The following is a 20,804-nucleotide window of genomic DNA, read 5'->3' as shown; positions in this document are numbered from 1 at the left end:
AATTATTATTTTTCAGACATGACATTTGGTAGGTTTAAACAAGGAGGCAGATTGCCCTCTTAGTTGGATATTTTCCCCATTCTCTTTTATTTTGTGCGATTACTATTAAGACACGTTAATATTTTATATTCTTATTATTTTTAATCATATTATTTATACAATAAAATCAATATAAAATATTAATGTTGTTTAACCATGACCGCACAAAATAAAAAAAATTGATAGGAAAGGCACCCAAAGAGAAGGGCTGACAACGTGCCTCCTTCAAGCAACAAATAAACGAGGCAAAATCATAAATCCCAACTTTTCAGGGGTACCAATATGCAAATATGATATGAAGCAGGAGGTCCGGCTAATACACCACAGTTTCGGTCTACAAAAATCCCAAACATCGCCGCTAGGGTTTTAAGCTGGCGCCTATATAAACACAAGATTAACCTCACATCCTTCAACATCTCTCCCTCCTCTCCCTTCTCTCCGTCTCTCTCTGCGTTCTCCGTTTCTCCCTGTTTTTTGTGTACATTAAGCAATAATTAAGCATGATTAGGATGCGAATTAATTGATGTGGAAATGCCTCTTCTTTCGGCTGCAAGGGTTAAGATCTTTCGATCAATTTCTTGCAATGCTTTGTTCTGGAGGCATAAATTGATTCCATAGTCTTGGGGTTCAATGCCGGATTAGTATTTCTTGCTTTTCTGGCTATCCCTTGCTTGGAACATCTCAATCTTCCCTTTAAATTCTCTGTTTTTTCTTTAATTTTTCTTTTTCTTGTGTAAAATCCCTTTTTTTTTTTTTTTTTTTTTTTTTTTTTACCATAAACCCTAATTTTTTAGCGTATTGATGGATTTTGTGTTTTTTTTTTGTTGGTGTGTGGGGATTGGTCACAAAATTTGGTGGAGTTAATTGCAATAAAAGGATTTGAAATGACGATAACTTTAATTTCTGTTATTTTCACCCTTTGCTTTTAAAATCCAAAGTTATGAAGATAAAAAACTGTAAATCCTTGTTTGTTTAGCTTGTTGGGAGTGTGAATCGGGAAATCAAGAGACATTGCATGGTGTCGTTGGGAGTGTGAAACCCATATTAGGCTTAATTGATGATGTGACACGTGAGGAGGTCTGTTGAGAGTGAATCGACAGTGAATTTTACGGGACCTACATGAAACTAGCAATGAATAAAAAGGAATGAACTCAAATTTCTTTCATATACATGAACATGAAGAGATTAATGTCTTCATGTCATACAGACCTGAACAAACTCATGTCCTCTCGTGGATGCATCGACCGTCGGCCATGCCGGCAACAATGGAGCTCTCCATCCTGTTTTGACTCTAAACGTGTGAGCCTGCATGTCAAATTAGCAGAAATTACGCTAATATTGGACTGCGTAGTTCCAATGACTTGGGCAACCCTATCCACTGTCAGCAGGGTTAATGCCCGTTTCATCTAAGGCCATACAAATCAGGCCATTTTTTGTCTCTTGCACCTTTAGCCCTCTCTATTGGAGATGGATCTAAAGAGAATTCAGGCACATTACCATCTCTGGTTTTGTCCGACCTCTCTCTTTGGTCCCAACCAATTACGCGTAACTACTCTTATCAAAATCCTGCAACATCCGCATCTCAATGTCGATGTTTTCATCATACGATGAGCAAGTATGAAGGATGGCTGTAGATGATACTCTCTGAGAAGGTGTTGTTCATAGGACGAGGCATCCAGTTAAACTCTTCTTTTTTTCAAGTCAAATCTACTTGTGTTACTGCCTCCACTATCCTCCACTATCAAACAATGAACGTCTCCATAGACACTTACACTTAAGTCAGGTGGGGTAATGCTGGTGTCTCTCGAGTTTCGAAAGCCACGGGCTGTTTGTCTTTCCCAATACAAGATCTTCTGTATATACGAAACTCTTCCATTGTATAAGTGGAAGGAGCAACAGCTTTGTAATTAAGAGAAACACGAACAATCTTGTGTTATTGAATCCCATTCCATCGCGAATTGATTACGAAGCAACATTCGGGTTTCATTCTCTGTTTCAAGCCAACCACATTGAGATCGATAAATGTATCACGCATATATGTTGGGACTCACAATTCTTCCGAGAAACTAAGAACATGTTGGTTTTTGTAGATGTCTGAATGCGCCATTACCCTCATCGTATCTGATTACTTGCAAGTCGCAACACCGTGCTTTCTAGAGGTTTGACAACAATTGATCGAGCGAAAAGCATTAGGTGATGGAACAGAGTGATTTTGGCATTGCAACGTCTTGGAGATACATTTGATGGAACAGAGTGATTTTGGGGGAGTCACATAAAGATGTTTGACGAGGATACCTGTTGGGGAAGGGGCATCAACTTTGTTTTTAACTTTAATTTGAGTGTGCCACTTAGTTAGGATTGTTTCAAAACAACGTTTTTAGTTTTCGTTCTAGAATTTCAAAATTCAGATCAGATTAGATCACAATTTGGAGTAATCTTAAATTTTGGAAAAATCATATATTTTGTAAGTTTTGAATATTCTCCAACTTTTTTGTACATGCAATTTATTATTCTTTCTTAATATTTACTATATACCTTTTTTAATTATTTTTTTGGTTGAAAGAACTTCAAAGAACCAACAAGGCCTAAGGCCAAGAAATAGACAGAAGGGTGCCCAGCACACCCAGAAACAAGAACAAGGAAAAACAGGAAACAATAGACGCCGCCACAAAGGCCCCCAGCGTCTTCCTAAATACCACAACAAAAAACCCCCTACGGAGGACATGGAAGACCATCTTTGTTTAGAATACCCATAAGCGAAGATGGAGGTGTCACCACCCAGCCTGAGCCGCACATCTCCGGAGACAAGTTTCTTGCGACAAAATCTGCCGCCATATTTGCTGATCGTGGAGACCACAACCAAGAGCATGATTGAAAACTCCTCCCGACCTCCAAAGCACGAGACAGGATTGGGAGCAGTTCCCAATCACAACTCACAGAAGGGGAATTTAGGAACTGAATAATAGCTTGAGCATCAGATTTAATCACCAACTCCTGCACCTGTAAGTTTCTCGCCTGTAAGCATCCTTCCAAGACCGCCATCGCAGCCTTAGAAGCATGCACCCGAACACATTTCACTGTTATGCATCCAGAGTTCCAATCTCTGGCAACAACCCCAACCTGCCCACATAAGGAATCCCCTTTCCAACATGCATCAACATTCAACTTGATCCAATTAACAGGGGGAGGAGACCATAGAGAAGGGCAGAGCATAACACGAGATAGCCCCGTGCTAATCGTGGCCATCAGACTCCGGGTATTAAAAGCCTCTTGAAAGGTAGCCAAAGCAGTAGCTATTGAGCGCAAAGTTCTAAAGGGAGAATGAGATATCCTATTAAAAACAGCTTCACACCGTGACTTCCAAATGAACCAACATGAGAAGGTGATCTGAGTTTCTCTTCCAAGTGAGAGTGGCTTCTCCGTGATTCTCCGGTCTCGGTCACATCTCATATTCCTTGTTTTCGATCTGAGTTCTGTTTTCTCTGGATCTGCTATTGGGCGTGGTTATCAGATCTTGAAGTCTTTCACATAGTGCATTTTCCCCCTGGTTTCTCGATTATTGCGTGGGATTGTCGTGGGAGGCGGTAGGGTTTTGCCTGGACTGTGCAATCCCACTTTTCTTTCTGTACTCGCAACCAGATCGAGGTATGCCCTCGTCTAAGCCAACTGACAATTGGTATTTTGGGAATTGGGGTCTAGGTGTCTGGCCTTTAATGCTCTGGGAAAATCATGAATTTGTACAATGGGGGTTGGGTAAAACCTCTAACCCTAGATTCACGGGGGTTATTTACTTATATCTTAGAAGGAAATTGAAGAAACAAAAAGAATTTATGACCTCACCAAAGAGAGGTCAACTACTTTCTGCAGGTCTGTGGGTTGATGAATGGTGTAAATCTCTGATCTGGTGCATATTTGGGGGTTATAACTGGGGAAGGGGAGTTTTGGCAATTAAGAAGAAGAAGTGCATTAATTATGCCTCCACCAACCTGAGGTTAGTTTATTTCCTACCTTATGTGTATTACAATTGTAACCAGACTTATTGACAGAGGGTCGAGGTCTTGTTTGATACACATATTTGGTGCAAATTGAGGGGCCATGGAGGTAGCAGGGTCGAACTGGCATTTATTAAAAGGAAGAGCATTGACTATGGCCCCAACTACCTGAGCATAGGTCAGTTTCTTTTCTATACGTTTTGCATAAACAATCAGAGTTATTGGCTCATTCATTTGGTAAAAAGAAGAAGAAAACAGATAGGTAGACTGCCTAGAAAGCAGGATCAGACAATAAAAACTGGTGAGAAGATGGCGATCGAAATCGAAGAGCTGGCTATGCAATTGGAAAATGGCCTGGAGCTATCGAATATGGAGTCAGAAGTGACGCTTATTATGAAGGTCCTGGTGGAAAAACCAGTTAATAAATGGGGTTTTCGGAATATTCTAAAAAGTGCATGGAAAAAGTTTGGGGAAATACAGATAAACTGGGTAGAGGACAACCGGTATGTGGTATATGTGATGAAAGTGTAGCAAATCGTATTTTAGAGCTGGTACCGTGGGCAGTGATGAAGCAAAACCTGTCTATGAAAAGATGGACGGAAAATCTTGCAATGGAGGAAGTTCAGATGCATATGGTTCCTTTTTGGGTGCAGATGAAAGGGATTCCACCAAGTTTATGCTCTGATGGAAACATATCCAGTCTGGCAAATAAATGTGGAGATCCAATAGAGGTGAAGAACCTAACCAAAGCCAGGGGATTTCTTAGGCTTCGAATCATGGTGGATACTTCTAAACCACTGGCTTCGAGGTGTTAGGTTACTAGGGAGGGTTTAAAGGAGTCGTGGGTTGAGTTTCAATATGAACGCCTATATGATTTTTGCTATAAGTGTGGCAGAATTGGCCACGCTAGTCTTGAATGCTTAGTAACTGAAAGTAATACCGATGTAACTAGATACGGGGAGTGGACCAGAACTTGGAGGATTATAGATGAAACAGAGGCTCAAAGAAGGACAAATATCACCCAAGGAAGGAGGAGACAAGCGGGGATTAGCAAGGAAATAGGGGTTCCAGCTCAGGTTGGTAGGGAAATCAACACTCTGAATGAGGTCGGAAATTTGACAGAAGGCGATGGTAGGAGGAGAACCACAAGGATGTCCATTAATTTGACGAGTCCGAGCAGACCGAGGTTGACGCAACATCCCGAAATGGGGGAAGCGGAAACTTTCAATGTCCTTAATAGTGGCTTACAAGCCGGGGGGGGGGGTTGCAGCTGTAGAGATGAGGGGATGTGGGGATAGGGGTGCAGGTTGGGAGAATAACGGGCACAGTCAGGGGGTCTGGGATGATAGTTGGAATGTGAGATAATGTTAAGAGGATTAGCCTACAAAATCCCTCGGGGAGGACAAACGGTGGGAAGCAGCAAGTTCATACGGATCCGATGGTAAGCTCATATTTGACAGGGACGCAACAAACAACTAGTCTTCCAGGGGAACAGGTGGAAGAAGTGGACTTGTTCAATAGGATGGGATTGAAGAAAAATGCAAACGAAAGAAGCAACAGCAGAGCCCAAATGCTGCTTAAAAAGATAATGAGACAATTGACACCAATAGGGAGAGTGGTGAAGGGAGATAGTAAAACCCAGGATGCTGAGCCTCGGGGGTCAACGGTTGCTTAGGTTAGTGACATTGGTGTAATTGGGGAGGAAAATCTGCTAGAGGTACCGGTGCAAGTAGAAAATATATGGCCTCACCTTGAGGATATTGTGGAAGATGAGACAACTAAAAGGAGATAGAGATTAGCACATAATAATGGTGGCGGTGGTGGTTGGCCCAAAACAGCCTCAAATCAACCATGATACACTTGATCTGGAACTGCTGTGGTCTAGGGTCGGACATGGTAGTTCGAGCCTTACATGGGCTCATTACAAAACATCGACCTTCTGTGGTTTTTTTTATCTGAGACTAAAATGAAAAACCACATAATAGGTGGTGTCCGAAAAAGAATGGGGTTTGTGAGTGGTTGGGATGTACCTCTGGTTGGGTCTGCATGTGGCTTGAGTTTATGATGGGACAACTGTATTGAGGTGAATGTGATATAGGCGACTAGGAATCTCATTCACACTGAGATGCGGTTGACAGGAAAGGATGAGTGGTTTCTTGCCTCATGGGTTTATGGAACGCTGTATAGAAATAAGAAAAACGAGTTATGGCAGTGGATGTCCAAGGTACTAAGTCCGACGGATGCCCATGGATCTATGCGAGAGATTTTAATGAGATGTTATCTGAGGGTGAAAAATCTGGGGGAAGCCAATGATATCAGACGGCTACTCCTTTTCTGCAATCTTTTATTAACAACATAGAGCTGTTGGATCTTGGGTTCTCGGGGCCAAAATACATGTGGAGAGGAACCAGGAATGGTAACTTAGTGTAGGAAAGACTGGATCGTGGGTTGATTAACGGGAGTTGGCAATGTAAATGACCAAATTATGTGATGCTTCATGAAAATGCTAGGGCATCGGACCACTGCCTGTTGATTCTTAATACTAACTCGTCGATTCAAAAATCTAAACCGATGTTCCGGTTTGAGGCTTTCTGGTGTAGAGATGAGGGATGTAGATAGACGATTGCCAGATGTTGGAATGTGGAAGGTGTTGGTGGGGGAGTGGATGGGTGGAAATCTAAACTGCGCTCTACTAGAAGTGGTCTTCTTAGGTGGAGTGCAGACAAATTTAGGGGAAGAAAACTACTTCAAAAGTTGAACTCTCACCTTGGGTATCTCCAACTAAACTGTGAGGTGAACAATAGAGAAATTGGCGAGGAAATGGAAACGTTGAATCATCTTGAGGCCCAAGAGGAAACCTACTGGGCTGTTCGATCAAGAATTCGATGGCTGCAGGCCAGCGACTCGAATACCGCCTTTTTCCATCAGTCTACTATGTTTAAGCATCGTAGGAACAAAATTTATAGAATATGGAATGAGGAGGGGATTTGGCAGGGGGACTTTGCAGGGCTCCGGAGGACGGTTGATGACCATTTTAAAAATCTTTTTATGGCTGAGGGGCCACGAGACTGTGGTGACATTCTAAACTGCCTGGATTCGATGGTTATTGAAGCTATGAACGCTACGCTGTGTAGTCCTATATCTGATTTGGAGATCAAAGAAGCAGTTTTTAACATGGGTGGGTTTAAGGCGCCTGGACCTGATGGCTTTCAAGGCATCTTCTTTCATTCTTTTTGGGATATTATTGCTACTGAGATCTATGGTATTGTGGCTGAGTGTCTAGTAGGGGAGGGATGCCCTTCCCAAATCAATTCCACCAACATTGCTTTAATCCCAAAGGTCCCTAACCCGGAAGTTGTTAGTCACTTCAAACCTATTAGACTGTGTAATTATTCTTACAAAGTCCTTTCAAAAATTTTGGCGAATCAATTGAAGCCACTGCTGGATGATATTATCTCACCAAGTCAAAATGCGTTCATCAAAGGCAAGCAAATCCAGGACAATATTATCTTGGCTCATGAAATTTTCCATTTTTTGAAGCTAAAGAAGACAAAGACTAAATTCGAAATGGGGATCAAACTTGACATGAATAAGGCTTATGATCTGGTGGAGTGGGATTTCCTGGAAGCTGTAATGGAGCATCTTGGCTTCCATCGGAGATGGATAAACATAGTGATGCGCTGTGTGAAGACTATGGAGTTCTCAATTCTGATTAATGGGAGACCAGAGAAAGCTTTTAAACCCACCAAGAGTCTTCGGCAGGGGGACCCCTTCTCCCATTACTTGTTCCTCATTATCAGTGAAGTTCTTTCCTTGGTGATTAAAAGAGCGATTCAACAAGGTTATTTGGAGGGCATTCAAATTTCGACTTCAAGGCCAGTGCTCTCACATCTTCTGTTTGCGGACGATACCCTCATTTTTCTGAGGGCTTCCAAGCTGAATTGTAGGAACTTTGCCATTCTTCTTCATGTGTATTACAGAGCTTTTGGTCAACAAATCAGCTGCTAGAAATTGATTGTTTATTTTGGAGCAAATATCCCGACCCTTTTGGCGACAGAACTTTGTCATATTTTAGATATGCCAAAGGTGGAGGACCCGAGTAAATACTTAGGTATTCCCACAATCTGAGAGAGATCGAAGCGGATGGCTATTCAGTATATAAAGGATCAGGTTATAGAAAAAATTTCAGATTGGAAGTGTCGATTCCTATCCCAAGCGGGGAAGGAAGTCCTTATTAAAGCGGTGGTCCAGGCTATTCCTATGTACCCCATGTGTGTTTTTCGGCTCCCAGAAAGTTTATGTAAAGAGATCGATGCGGTTATGGCAAAGTTTTGGTAGGCAGGAGCTGATAAGGACCGTGGGTTATATTGGATCAATTGGAAGGACATGGGGTGGCCAAAGAAGGAGGGAGGTATGGGATTTCGTAATTTTAAAGATTTTAATCTTGCTTTGCTTGCCAAACAATGTTGGCGGTTGATTCATGATCCCGATTCGCTTTGGGCTCGGGTTTTGAAGGGTAGGTATTTCCCAAATGATTCTTTCCTAGAGGCTAAAAAAGGTTGTAGAGCTTCATGGGCGTGGGCGAGTCTCTTAGATGGTCGGGATGTTATTCTAAAGGGTGCTAGTTGGCAAATTATGGAAGGGCAGCATGTTTGTTTTTGGTTGGATAATTGGATCGCAGGCTTAACGGAGGGGCATCCCATCCTGGGGATGCTAATAATGACTGTAGGCTTGCAGAACTAATTGATCCAGTTACTAGGGAGTGGAATTTGGACTTGCTTGTTGATCTAGTCCTAGAGACAGTTTGTGAGGCTATTTCTTGAATCCATGCGGGTCTCCGCTTCTCTTTGGATAAGCTTGTCTAGCCTCTTAAAAAGCATGGTTCTTATTCGGTTAAATCAGGCTATAGATGGTGTCAAAGCCGGCTACCCCGACATAATCATGACCGCTCGTCTTCTTCCCGAAGTATTGACTCTCGGGTATGGGCTTGGATTTGGGGTTACAAGGTACCACCAAAAATGCGGTACTTCCTTTGGAGGGCGCTACGTAATGCTTATGCCACCAAACTCAACCTGTTCCATCGTCGATGCTCCGGGTCCCCTCTTTGTCCCATTTGTGCAGAAAGTGATGAGTCCATGGAGCACGTACTCTTTCTGTGTCCGTGGGCTACCAAGGTGTGGTCGGAGAATCCTCTTCGTCTTCAAATTAATCAAAGCTCTATAACTATCTTGTCCAATTGGTTGTGCTTGGTTGTCAATCAATTTCTTTTTAGGAGACACATTTGATGGAACAGAGTGATTTTTTTTTTCTAGGGGGAAGAGGGTGATGTTTGTTGAGGATATCAGTTGGGGTAGGTCCATCAACTTTGCGTGTGCCACTTGTTAGGAGTGTTTTTCAAAATTATCGCATCATAAACAACGCTTTCAATTTATAAGTTTTTAAATACTCTAAAATTATTTTGTACATGCAATTTATTGTTCTTTCTTAATATTTGGTATATATATTTTTTTACACAAAGTTTGACACACAATTTTTGGGCACCACTTTGTAATGTATTCAAAGATCCGAACTGTTTATCTTTTAAGTCTTCCCTCAAAGATCATGTCTACCAAAAATCACCAAAATCTAAACTTATATGACCGTTGAATTAAGGAGCGGGCCCTACAACATGTAAAAAGTTGTATAAAAGAAGTGGTGTCACGGATCTGTCCTCTTTTTTAATATATAAATGCATGTTTAATATAAAAACAAAGAACAAAATGTATCCAAAACTAACAATAAAATATAATGGTTGATTACAAAATATATAATTTTAGTAAATAACTTTAAAAAGTTGGATTATTTCATAAGCTTTTTTATTGTAATATGTTCGAAGCACTTCAGAAAAATTTGGATCGATAATTCAGAATTCTCGAAATCTCTAAATGCACTTCGATTTTTCGAAAAATATTCAATTTCAAAATTTTCGGGTTCTCATTCAAAATTTTTAATGTCGTTATGGGAACCACCATTCCAACGTAAAAAATTTTGGTCCTCAAAATATTATAGTCTATAGCTTTGTTTGACATTGCACCAAATACTTCATAATTCTTCTACTACTTACTCCAAGCCAAGTCAATTTAGCTTAATCCCTAACACTAGTCCAATTCTAGCTATGAAGGTGAAACAAATGGAGCCTAAGGGACGAGAGAGTAAATTGGTTGTGAACTCACCATTATCTAAATTTGAACTTAAGATCTCTTACTTACAAATTATAAGTAAAGAAAAATACTATTAGACCGTAATACTCAATGACTCAAGACTAACTTTAGGAAAAACAAAAAAAACTCCGGTGATTTTGTAGAGGAAGAATGACACCAAAGAAACTTTGCAACTAATTAAGAATAAGTTAGAACATGAAAAGTGGTTAATTTAGGTGTTATTTTTTTCTTATGTTTTACATTACATCTAGTCTGCAATCACTCTAAGAGATATAGATTTGTCCCTTTGACACTACGCCAATCTTCATATGTTTCGGCCACGTTTGTTTCTGCTTCGAAGATGAAGGTTTAGACGTGTCAATCTTATGCCATCTCTCCCAATATCGCTTGTAAGAGAAAGAGAGAGAGAGAGAAATGCAAAAATATAGAGCTTAAGATCTAAAAAAAAATCCCGACATATTTTATTGTATGAAAACAGTGCCGAAGAAGAGTGGAAGTAAGAAGTAGGAAGTCGGACCACATCAAAGTAGGAAACATGAAGTTAGACCAAACCAAGTAGGAAATAGGACTGGTAATTCTTTCCTAACTGAAAATCCAAAAGAAAATAGAGAATATTACCCAATCCGAAATACAATTGGACAGGAAATACGTTTAATTTCCTCTATATATACTCCTGAAGGACTTGTCCTCAATACAGTTAAGATTCTTTCCGCAGTCCCAAAAATAAAATCGACATGCCGCCTTCAATTGAAGCTCTTGCAATGGCTGGTGCTGATTATCTAGAATATGGCATTACCTTGAACGAGTTGGACAGACAATCACAACCAAGCCACTTACTGGTCGATGCATACCGGAGCGATATCGATATCTTTAATTCCCTAAGCCAGTGCTCATCCAGTTCCCACAGCCGGAAAGAAGGGTGCAATCTAGGGTACTACAACGGAGAACGCAAGGGTGGCGGGAATGAGATGAAGAGAGACACCCTTATTATCACGAAGGTGATATGTAGGGTTTTGAAGAAGGCAGCTCATGCGATGAAAAAAGGGACGTAGATACGACGAAAATCTCACTGGTGTGAAAACTGACATAATTGACATGCGTAATTTAGAGTAGGTTTGTTTTGTGGCTAGTCACATTGCACATTTCATGTTCAAACTTCAAAGGTTAATTCCTCGCTGAAACAACTATCTATTGTAGTTGTAATGTGCTTTATCAGCGAAATATGAGTATATTTTTCTGATATCATTAACAATCATGCCATATCATGCATTTATTAATTTTGGGTATGACATACCTTAAAAAGTTTGGTATAGAATAATCAGGTGGTTATTTATCTCATACTTTTTTTTTTTTGAAAGAAAAACGATAATGTCATTAACCAAGAGAAATATTACAATGAGTCTTGAATTACAACCAACAGGGAAAGCAAACTTTGCTGAACGATGGGTAACCTCATTTCCGATGATGCATTACCTTTAGCGCTCTCTATTGGAGATGGATCTAAAAAGAATGCAGGCGCATTACCATCTTTGGTTTTGTCCGACTTCTCTCTTTGGTCCCAACCAATTACGCCTAACTATGGTGTAATATTCTCGCGTCCACTCTTATCAAAATCTTGCAACATCCACATCTCATTGTCGATGTTCTCATCATACGATGAGCAAGTATGAAGGATGGCTGTAAATGATCCTCTCTCAGAGAAAGTGTTGTTCATAGGACGAGGCATCCAATTAAACTCTTCTTTTTTCAAGTCAAATCTACTTGTGTTACTGCCTCCACTATCAAACAATGAACGTCTTCATAGACACTTACACTTAAATCAGGTGGAGGTAATGCTGGTGTCTCTCGAGTTTCGAATGCCACGAGCCGTTGTCTTCCCCAATACAAGATCTTCTGTATATACGAAACTCTTCCATTATATAAGTGGAAGGAGCAACAGCTTTGTAATTAAGAGAAACACGAACAATCTTGTGTTATCGAATCCCATTCCATCCCGGATTGATTACGAGGCAGCGTTCGTGATTCATTCTCTGTTTCAAACCAAACCACATTGAGATCGACAAAATGTATCACGCAAATATGTTGGGGCTCACAAATCTTCCGAGAAACTAAGAACATGTTGGTCTTTGTAGATTTCCGAAGGCGCCATTGCCTTCATCGTATCTGATTACTTGCAAGTCGCAACACCATGCTTTCTAGAGTTTGACAACAATTGATCGAGTGAAAAGCATTAGGTGACAGAACAGAGTGATTTTGGCATTGCAAGGTCTTGGAGATACATTTGATGGAACAGAGTGATTTTGGGGGAGTCATATAAAGATGTTTGACGAGGATACCAGTTGGTGTAGGGGCATCAATTTTTTTTACACTCTAACTTCAGTGTGCCAGTTAGTTAGGATGGTTTCGAAACAACGTTTTTATGGTGTCTCATAAAGATGTTTGTTGAGGATATCAGTTGGGGTAGGTCCATCAACTTTGAGGGTGCTACTTAGTTAGTAGTGTTTTTCGGAATGATCGCATTAGAAACAACATTTTCAATTTTCGTTTCAAAATTTCAAAAATCAGATCGGAGTAATCACAATTTTTCAGTTCGGAATGATCAACATATTCGAAAATATATGCCGTCTCTCCCAACATCGCTTGTAAGAAAGAGAGAGAAAAAAGAAAAATATAGAACTTAAGATCTAAAAATAAATCCTGATATATTTTGTAGTATGAAAACAATGCCGAAGAAGAGTGGAAGTAAGAAGTAGGAAGTCGGACCATATCAAAGTAGGAAACATGAAGTTAGACCAAACCAAGTAGGAAATAATTCTCATATCTCATACTCATTCATTCTCATGTTAACTTTTAAGACTTTAAGTAAATAAATATATCATTGTTTTTGTGATGAAATTTGTACAGTTTGCATTCACAAACTACAAACTTGTCTACATCCTCCTGTTCGAACATAATTGTAACGTAACAATGCTTCCATCATCTGCTGTCTACAGAAGCATTCTCCGCGATTCCATAGATAATATGGACACCAGCTATTGGAAGCTTTTATTCTTAATATACTATTACAATTTATATCCCAACCAAATTCAGGTTGGTTATAATTTGAATTGGGTCAATGAAAACAACATTGTTCACTTGGTTGGGTCAATGAAAACAACATTGCGAAAGGTCATCTATTTGGAGATACGGAGGTGATTTTTCACACACGTTTTTTTTATTTAAACTTCAAACACTCTTTATTTCTAGTTATCGATTTAAATAAATCAAATGAAAACAATAAACATGATTACATTAGAGTGTGTGAAAAGCTAAAGTGAGTGTGTCTTTAACATTTGCTTTGCAGATATTGTGATAACCGATCGATGCTTAGATTCAAGAGATATATTATTAGGACGATATCCTCATGAAGCATGCGATCCAGATCATTTTGTCCCTCCATCTCAACCACTTTGTTATATTAGGAAGTGCCATCTTTGCATAAGAATTATTGGCATTGCTTCTCTAGTTCAACTTGAACACGTTTTGGCAAAAATCAATTGATCAATAGTTTTATTCATTTAGTTGAAAGATTCGTTGGCGTGGATGACCAGATTACATGATCTTCTAATCACAGACGTACAAAACTCCTCATAACACCTCACACTTATAATTTTAGTCCAACACTGTAGCGTCTGGTGGCGATATACAAACGTTGACATTGAAACTAATTTCTCCATTTGTGGGCTCAACGACCACATCCATGTCGACACTATTACTAGGACTGGTCTACTCCCCCAAAACATCCTATTCCTCCTTCTCAACTACTTTTCAACCTGCATATGCGTACATTCTCCATGTTTCTGCACCTATTTCTTTCCAGGCAAAATTACATCCTCATGAAAATTGTGCAGCCAACCAACCCAGTCCGACCCACCCATCACCATCACCTACCTCAAACCGACCCAAATTGTATCACGCAATCTCACCCCGTCCTCAATTTAGTTCCGCACAGAGTCCCGAAAACAACCCAAAATGTCATGCTTCAGCCTCACCCAGGCCAAAAACTCATGCCACCGGTCCACCTTCGCCCGAGCCGGCCTCCGGTCCGCAATCACCGACCTCAAAGACGGCGCCACCACCATGCACTGTTGGGTCCCACAATCCCCAAACCCTTCCAAGCCCAACCTCCTCCTCATCCACGGCCTCGGCCTCAACGCAATGTGGCAGTTCGCAGACCTGCTCCGCCATGTCACCCCTCACTACAACGTCTACGTGCCGGATCTCGTCTTCTTCGGTGACTCCTATACGACCCAGCCTGACCGGTCCGATTCGTTCCAGGCGGAGTGCGTGATGCAGGCGATGGAGGCGCACTCGGTGCGGAGGCTGAGCCTGGTGGGACTGAGCTACGGCGGGTTTGTTGCGTACAGCTTGGCTGCCAAGTACAAGGAGGCGGTGGAGAGGGTTGTGATATGCTGCGCCGCCGTGTGCCTGGAGGAGAAGGACCTCCGGGAAGGTGCGTTTCGGATCTCGGATTTGGATGAGGCGGCGGGGATTTTGACGCCGCAGACGCCGCAGAAGCTGAGGGAGTTGGTTAGGTACACGTTTTTCAGGCCACCTCCAGTTTGGCTGTTGCCCTCTTGCTTGCTCATGGACTTCATTCAGGTAAAAAGCTTGCTAATATTTTAATCCCTGTTTAATTGTTTTGCAATAGTCCTTAAATTATTAGACTAATTGAAAGCAAAACTAATAAAAATGACTTGAAAATTTTGAGTTTTAATGATAAGGACAAAATAAAGGGTAAAGTGAATAGTATCAGGATTGACTTTTTAGTGTAAAAATGTGGTTTTTCGTTAAAATGAACAGTACCGTAAGTTTTTCATTAAAACTCTCCTAATTGAATCCGACTGAGAGATTACCCATTTAACAAAACAAGTTAACCACCAGTGACCCAGGTTAGGAACGAATTTCATGTTAGTATTTACGTTTTAAGTTCAATTTCTGTTGTTGATGAATCACACAATAATTATTAGGTGAAACCACGTGATTTTTTTTTTTTTTTTTTTTTTAAATATTACAAAACAAGTTTGTTTCATTTTTTTTATTGCATTCCAATTCCCTTAACATGGAAAATCATTCTTCTTAGATTGAGGTTAGTCCTCTGTGTGGCTTATAATTTTCTTATAAATGTAGGGCTAAATGAGAATTTTTAACTACATTATACATAATTGGAACACTTGTCGCATGATTTATCTTCACTCATTTGTAAAGTATATTCATAAAAAAAAGGTGATTTATCTTTGCTTACTTGTAAAGTATATTCATAACAAAAAGGGTGATTTATCTTTACTTTTTAAAATAATTAAAGACGATATTTAATTATCGATAATCACGTTATATAATATATAAAATATGATCTATCTAAAATTATTCTAATAAAATAGTTAATAATATAATAAAATTTTAATAGCCCATGAAAGTTTCAGTAAAACCAAAAAACGTAAATACACACTTTTTAATCTTTCATGCATTTAATTTTAGTCGTTTCATTTGGCAGTATCTTTATTGTCCTTTTTTTGTCGAATATGTCCATTTTTTAGCAGTATCTTCTTGTGCTTTGACAAGTGTAAATAATGTGTATACGCATACAAACAATCAGTCATAAGATTTGTCGGTCAACATTGTTCGGTACAAAACGGTCTTAAAAGAAATAATAAATTAATTTCATGCAAGTGATTGTTGCAATTATTATATAACGTAAAAAATTTAAGGTGCGGAGTATAAAATAATTTAATTTTTTTAACGATTAAATTTTTATTTTTATATTTCTAAATAAAGATCTAACGATTAAAATATTTGAAATGAACAGGCAATGTTCACCGAATTTGTGCAAGAGAAGAAAGACTTGATCCGGGCCGTCCCCCAAAACCGTAAACTTTCAGAACTCCCCAAGATTCCTCAGGTTCAATCTTCTTCTTTGTCTTTTCCCAAAAAAAAACAATGCTTTAAGTTAGTCGCGGCACTAACTATGTAATTTTCAACCGTTAATACATATTGGGTCAACTGTTAAAAATCTTCCAAGTATGCGAGTGCGAAATTCACAAAATTTAGAACAATGTTAGTAACAATAAATTTCGAATTTTGTTCACTTTCTCTCACAGCCAACCTTCCTTATTTGGGGAGAACATGATCAAGTGTTTCCAGTTGAGTTTGCTCACAAATTAAAAAGGTCAGTTTTTCTGATGCTTAGCTCAAAATATTTCACATCACAATTTCCTTACTTATGGCTAGTCATTAAGTTGATGGTATTTTGTCACTCCTACGATAGGGTTTTATCGTTAATTTAATGGCCAGCACATTTCCACCCTTAGCTGGAAGGTTAATCGGGTCGGGGTGTCTCCGTTAAAGTCTTTGACCAAATGCATTTGTTTAGTCACTCGGTCGCTCACCCTTGTGGGTTTTGAATTCTTTGGAAAAACACAGGCACGTCGGAGAAAACGCTCAGCTTGTAGTAATCAAGGATGCAGGGCATGCACTAAACGCAGAGAAGCCCAAGGAATACCACAAGCACATCAAGTCCTTCTTAGTCGATTCGCTGCCCCGTTCCCCTCCGATAACTCCATCTGCTAAACCAGTCACTCACTAATTAATCATCTGTATAGAGATGTCGCCGCGCCAATGGGCGAGGCTCTGAAAGTTGATCCCCATAAGAATCAACTGCCGGGAGTTGCCCACGCGCGCATTGTTGACATTGCCAACACCTGATTCGTTCAAGGCTCCAAGAACAAGCTTGTGTTCTACCGAAAACAAACATCATACTAGCTAGTTTGGACATGGTGTACAACAAAAACGGGATTCATTTGAAGGACCCTATTTAATGTAATTTTCCTAGCGTAAGGGGCACATAATCTGCGCCCCTACCCGGTAAACTAATACATTCAATGTCAGATTCGTATCAAACATTCTCGGAATTTTACAGTTGACAAACGAGTCACAGTGGTCAAGGGTTCGATTCCTTCCAATGCAGTCAAACAAAAAAAGCGCATCTAATGGTCGACAAGCAATAGGCGTGTCTCGTTCATAGACGAAAGCAAATTCTGATAGGAGAGGAAACATAAACATAAATGAGTTCAACAGTTTAACAGTTTGGCATACAAATTCCAACAGGATCACAAATGCAGAGTGTGATTATGTTGATAGACAATACATACACAGATACAAACCAATACTACTCACTTTCCCTCTGCTACAAACTTAGTAATCCGTTGAGTCACACGGCTTATGTTGCTCCGTTGCCGAAAGCCAATCCCAAATAATTAGTCTCTCTGATCCCCATCTAACTCTGCAGATTCATTACTAACTAGGGATTAAAGGAAACAAGGCAATTTAACAAACAAAAGCAGAAAATCTACGTCCGAAAATAAACAGCACAAGGTGGAAATGAAATTTTGCCAAGATGAAACTGCAGTTTTCTATTTCATAATATTATCTGGCTTACCTCTGGAAGGGGTTCTTCAACTTTAAGTTTCTCACCTGAGAATTCAATAAAAAAACAGTAATCACGAATTAAGTGCATAAACTCTTGATTACTTTCCATTAATTACACAAGCAGCAACAACAAAAGATTGGTAAATCGGAGAACATAATCAGATGGAAAGTATTTCTTGAAGAAAGCAAACGTATTCGTTTTCTTTTTGTTTACGTGAAAGCAACACAGAATGGTCTAAGAATTTAAATTTCACCACAAGGAAAAGAATTTAGACGAACTAAACTCTGTGATAACGAAAGAACACACTAACACAAGAGTGAGAAAAGAACATAATGAATTTAAGAAGATTTTACCTTGTAACACGACGAATCCAATTAAGACGGATTATCAGGACTTGTAGAAATCATACAAAGACATGGCTTGAAGATAATATAGAAAGTTGACACAAGATTCAAACAATGCAGAAAGAAACCGACTCGTAAAATTACCTCCCTCTGGCAGATCTGAGGTCCACAATGTGAGATTATCCTTGAGAAGCTGCATAATGAGGGTGCTGTCCTTGCTAGATTCTTGGTCGATGCTGTCAAGTTCGGCAAAAGCCTCATCAAATGCCTTCTTAGCCAGATGACAGGCCCTGCACGGTGCAATGTTGCAAATGGAACATAAAAGTGGTGACTCAATGTTGTAAAAGTAAACGCTGTGTAAAAATAATTGGAAGGAGGCAGGCAAGTGGGGCAGAAAGAGGAAGGTTAGGGAAACCTCTCCGGGGAGTTGAGAATTTCATAGTAAAAAACAGAGAAGTTTAGAGCCAGGCCGAGCCTGGTTGGATGTGTTGGGGGCAACTCGGAGGCAGCAGTATCAAGGGCAGTCTGCAGCACAAATGTAAATTGCGTTATGATATAGTTATTGGTACGTGAATATAACATGACAATGAAAAGAAATTGTAAACATGATAGGGAAGAAGACATCCAGCAAAGAAGCGGAATCAAAGTTTACCAAATAGGCTTTAAGCGAGTGATCAGCAGCTTCTTTGCGATCATCACCAGATTTGAATTCTGCTAGATATCGATAGTAATCTCCTTTCCTGTCACACAGAACAACAAGGGTCACAAATCAAATCTCTCTCTCTCTCTCTCTCTCTCCCACACATGCCGTATTGTTGCCAAAGAAAACTGCAACATTACTTTGCATTGTGTTAGTCTGTCAAAAGGAATAGGCGTCGAAGCGAAGATCCTCCGAACATAATGCACGCGAAAAGTAACCAAAGGTAAGAAATTCATAACGAAATAGTTGTTCTCACATCTTCTGGTAAAAAACAGTAGATTCCATAGTGGACGAAGAGGGGAGAAGGTGATAATCAACAACTGTTAGTATGTCATGGCAAATTTTCGCAAGCTCGTCTTCAACCCTCTGCCTGTACTCCTTTATCCTCTTCACATTTTGTTCAGCACCCTTGGCCTCTTCCTTTTGTTCAATGGAAGATAGTATCCGCCATGACGCCCTTCTTGCCCCGATCACGCTCTTATACCCAACTGACAACAAATTTCGCTCCTCCACGCTCAATTCCACATCCAACTTGGCAACTTTCTTCATTTCTTCAATCATCTCTGAAACAAAGAAAATGAAATATAATTAATTTGTATTATGCAAGTGTAGAAATGACCCAAAAACAGAAAATTATTTGCACCACTGCCACCACAGATGACCAAAACTCAAATCAGCAACGTTCCTGAAAATTTGTTGCAAAAATGATAAGACCAATACCCTATTTCCATTAAACTTCAGATGATATTACACATGCCACACACAAACCAAATAAATGGCACCGAATTGAGTCTCAGAATGAACAGGTGATCGAGGACGGGGTATGACATGTATCGCAATCAAAGAATGTTTAACATAACCAGTTTTGCTTGTAAACAACTGGAAATTTTATTTCTGCTTACGAACACCTATGATATATGTAATCACTCTTCCATTTCCTCTTTTCCGGATCGAAAAACCAAACCAGGCTAAGCTATCAAGGATCAAGCCGGAAACTTGAGATAATCATTGTTATAGGATCAAACACGCAGTAATTAACTTGGTTTAGTTATGATGCAAACTTAGATGCCACTCATAACTTGGTCTAGTATTCCAAAAGCCATGAGAATATAACAAACACTTCACGCCACCACAATTCACAAAAGTAAGAAGGGTCCATGCAAGAAGAACAAACCGTCGTATCTTTCGGCTTGCTCGGCAAGTTTCGCCTGGTAAGCATGCTTCTCTCTCTCTATCTCCATAGCCTTTCTCTCTGAAACTCTGGTTTTGGCAACTTTGAAATATTCTGCAACTAAATAATATGATCTACTTATATATATCTCGTCACAACCCTCCGTCTATCTCTTTCATCACATGACAATTCAAATAGTTCGACCGACAGACCGTTGGATATGGTTAGTGGACAGGTACTAGGATCAATGGTCTGAAATGGTTGTGGATTTTCCTCAGAGGGCGAGATAAGGGCCGGTGATGGAATTAGATTCGAACGTGGATCACATGGAGCAACGTGGTTGGGTGCGCTATTGAACGGGGCGACCACTGATGGGTGTTTGATGTTGGAAAGGGTGAGAGTGGTGAGTGGTGCACTGCAAGTGGGCTCCATTTTGTATATATGCTTGCATGTTATGTCAACTCCTTTTCATTATGGTTTCACCAAGAGAGATCTTAACCAAGAAATGACTTATCTATACCTTTGTTATATTATAAGGCTTGCTTGAAAATACTTTTAAAAGAACTGAAAGCGATTTTATGGAGTCTAATAGAGTCATTGGTCAATAATTTCTTTTGGTAAAAACAAAATCTTTATTGAAATCATTGAAATGCTAGCCACAAATTCAATTCTTGCTCTAATTTTTCGTCCTCCATTTCCCTTTCTTATTCATCTTCCTCAATTTCTTCATCCCCTATTTCCCCCTCAATGTCTTCGTCCTCCAACAAGTCTTCCTGAATTATTTCATTACCCCCATTCATATTTGAGACTTTATATGTACAGAATCACCTAAGAAAAATACATGAATATAATATTAAAAGGTTAACAATCTGCATATCTTAAGGTATTTGTAA

The 20,804-nt window shown here is 39.7% G+C and overlaps 3 protein-coding genes across 6 annotated transcripts; 1 reads left to right on the top strand and 2 right to left on the bottom strand.

Moving 5' to 3' along the window:
• Positions 1-2,751: 2,751 nt before the first annotated feature.
• On the bottom strand, positions 2,752-3,489 carry LOC148694648 (uncharacterized). The gene has a single exon (XM_088699066.1). It carries the CDS (start codon positions 3,487-3,489, stop codon positions 2,752-2,754), a length of 738 nt encoding a protein of 245 aa, XP_088555192.1.
• A 10,527-nt stretch (positions 3,490-14,016) lies between these two features.
• Positions 14,017-17,197, top strand: LOC137718797 (uncharacterized). Of its 2 annotated transcripts, XM_088698394.1 has the most exons (5): positions 14,017-14,872; positions 16,077-16,169; positions 16,369-16,436; positions 16,536-16,594; positions 16,691-16,827. In XM_088698394.1, exons 1-4 carry the CDS (start codon positions 14,243-14,245, stop codon positions 16,552-16,554), a joined length of 810 nt encoding a protein of 269 aa, XP_088554520.1. In that variant the 5' UTR covers positions 14,017-14,242; the 3' UTR covers positions 16,555-16,594; positions 16,691-16,827. The 2 variants fall into 2 exon arrangements, with proteins under 2 accessions (XP_088554520.1, XP_068314432.1); XM_068458331.2 differs by lacking the exon at positions 16,536-16,594 and having other exon boundaries at positions 16,691-17,197.
• Positions 17,047-20,262, bottom strand: LOC137718799 (14-3-3 protein 7). 3 transcript variants are annotated; one of them, XR_015965188.1, is made up of 8 exons: positions 19,915-20,262; positions 18,997-19,303; positions 18,693-18,780; positions 18,456-18,565; positions 18,185-18,330; positions 17,706-17,740; positions 17,444-17,549; positions 17,047-17,304 (listed from the first exon to the last, which is right to left on the bottom strand). XR_015965188.1 is itself a non-coding variant. In XM_088698395.1 (8 exons), exons 3-8 carry the CDS (start codon positions 19,299-19,301, stop codon positions 17,544-17,546), a joined length of 690 nt encoding a protein of 229 aa, XP_088554521.1. In that variant the 5' UTR covers positions 19,302-19,303; positions 19,384-19,425; positions 19,915-20,031; the 3' UTR covers positions 17,323-17,543. The 3 variants fall into 3 exon arrangements, 2 of the variants coding, with proteins under 2 accessions (XP_088554521.1, XP_068314434.2); XM_088698395.1 differs by lacking the exon at positions 17,047-17,304 and adding an exon at positions 19,384-19,425 and having other exon boundaries at positions 17,323-17,549; positions 19,915-20,031; XM_068458333.2 differs by lacking the exon at positions 17,047-17,304 and having other exon boundaries at positions 17,323-17,549.
• Between the last annotated feature and the right edge of the window lie 542 nt (positions 20,263-20,804).

This window comes from Pyrus communis, chromosome 8 (assembly GCF_041283825.1).
Source record: "Pyrus communis isolate YQ-2024b chromosome 8, ASM4128382v1, whole genome shotgun sequence".
Lineage (NCBI taxonomy): Eukaryota > Viridiplantae > Streptophyta > Magnoliopsida > Rosales > Rosaceae > Pyrus > Pyrus communis.
Note: the sequence above shows the minus strand (reverse complement) of the source record. Positions and strands in the feature narration are given on the sequence as shown.

Coding starts and splice junctions, on each gene's coding strand:
- LOC148694648 (XM_088699066.1), bottom strand. CDS start 3,489: ATGAGATGTGACCGAGACCGGAGAATCACGGAGAAGCCACTCTCACTT.
- LOC137718797 (XM_068458331.2), top strand. CDS start 14,243: ATGTCATGCTTCAGCCTCACCCAGGCCAAAAACTCATGCCACCGGTCC. Junction 16,170..16,368: donor AACTCCCCAAGATTCCTCAG/GTTCAATCTTCT, acceptor TTTCTCTCACAG/CCAACCTTCCTTATTTGGGG. Junction 16,437..16,690: donor TTTGCTCACAAATTAAAAAG/GTCAGTTTTTCT, acceptor GGAAAAACACAG/GCACGTCGGAGAAAACGCTC.
- LOC137718799 (XM_068458333.2), bottom strand. CDS start 19,981: ATGGAGATAGAGAGAGAGAAGCATGCTTACCAGGCGAAACTTGCCGAG. Junction 19,304..19,914: donor GCAAGCCGAAAGATACGACG/GTTTGTTCTTCT, acceptor TCTTTGTTTCAG/AGATGATTGAAGAAATGAAG. Junction 17,741..18,184: donor CTCAGATCTGCCAGAGGGAG/GTAATTTTACGA, acceptor TTGAATTCTCAG/GTGAGAAACTTAAAGTTGAA.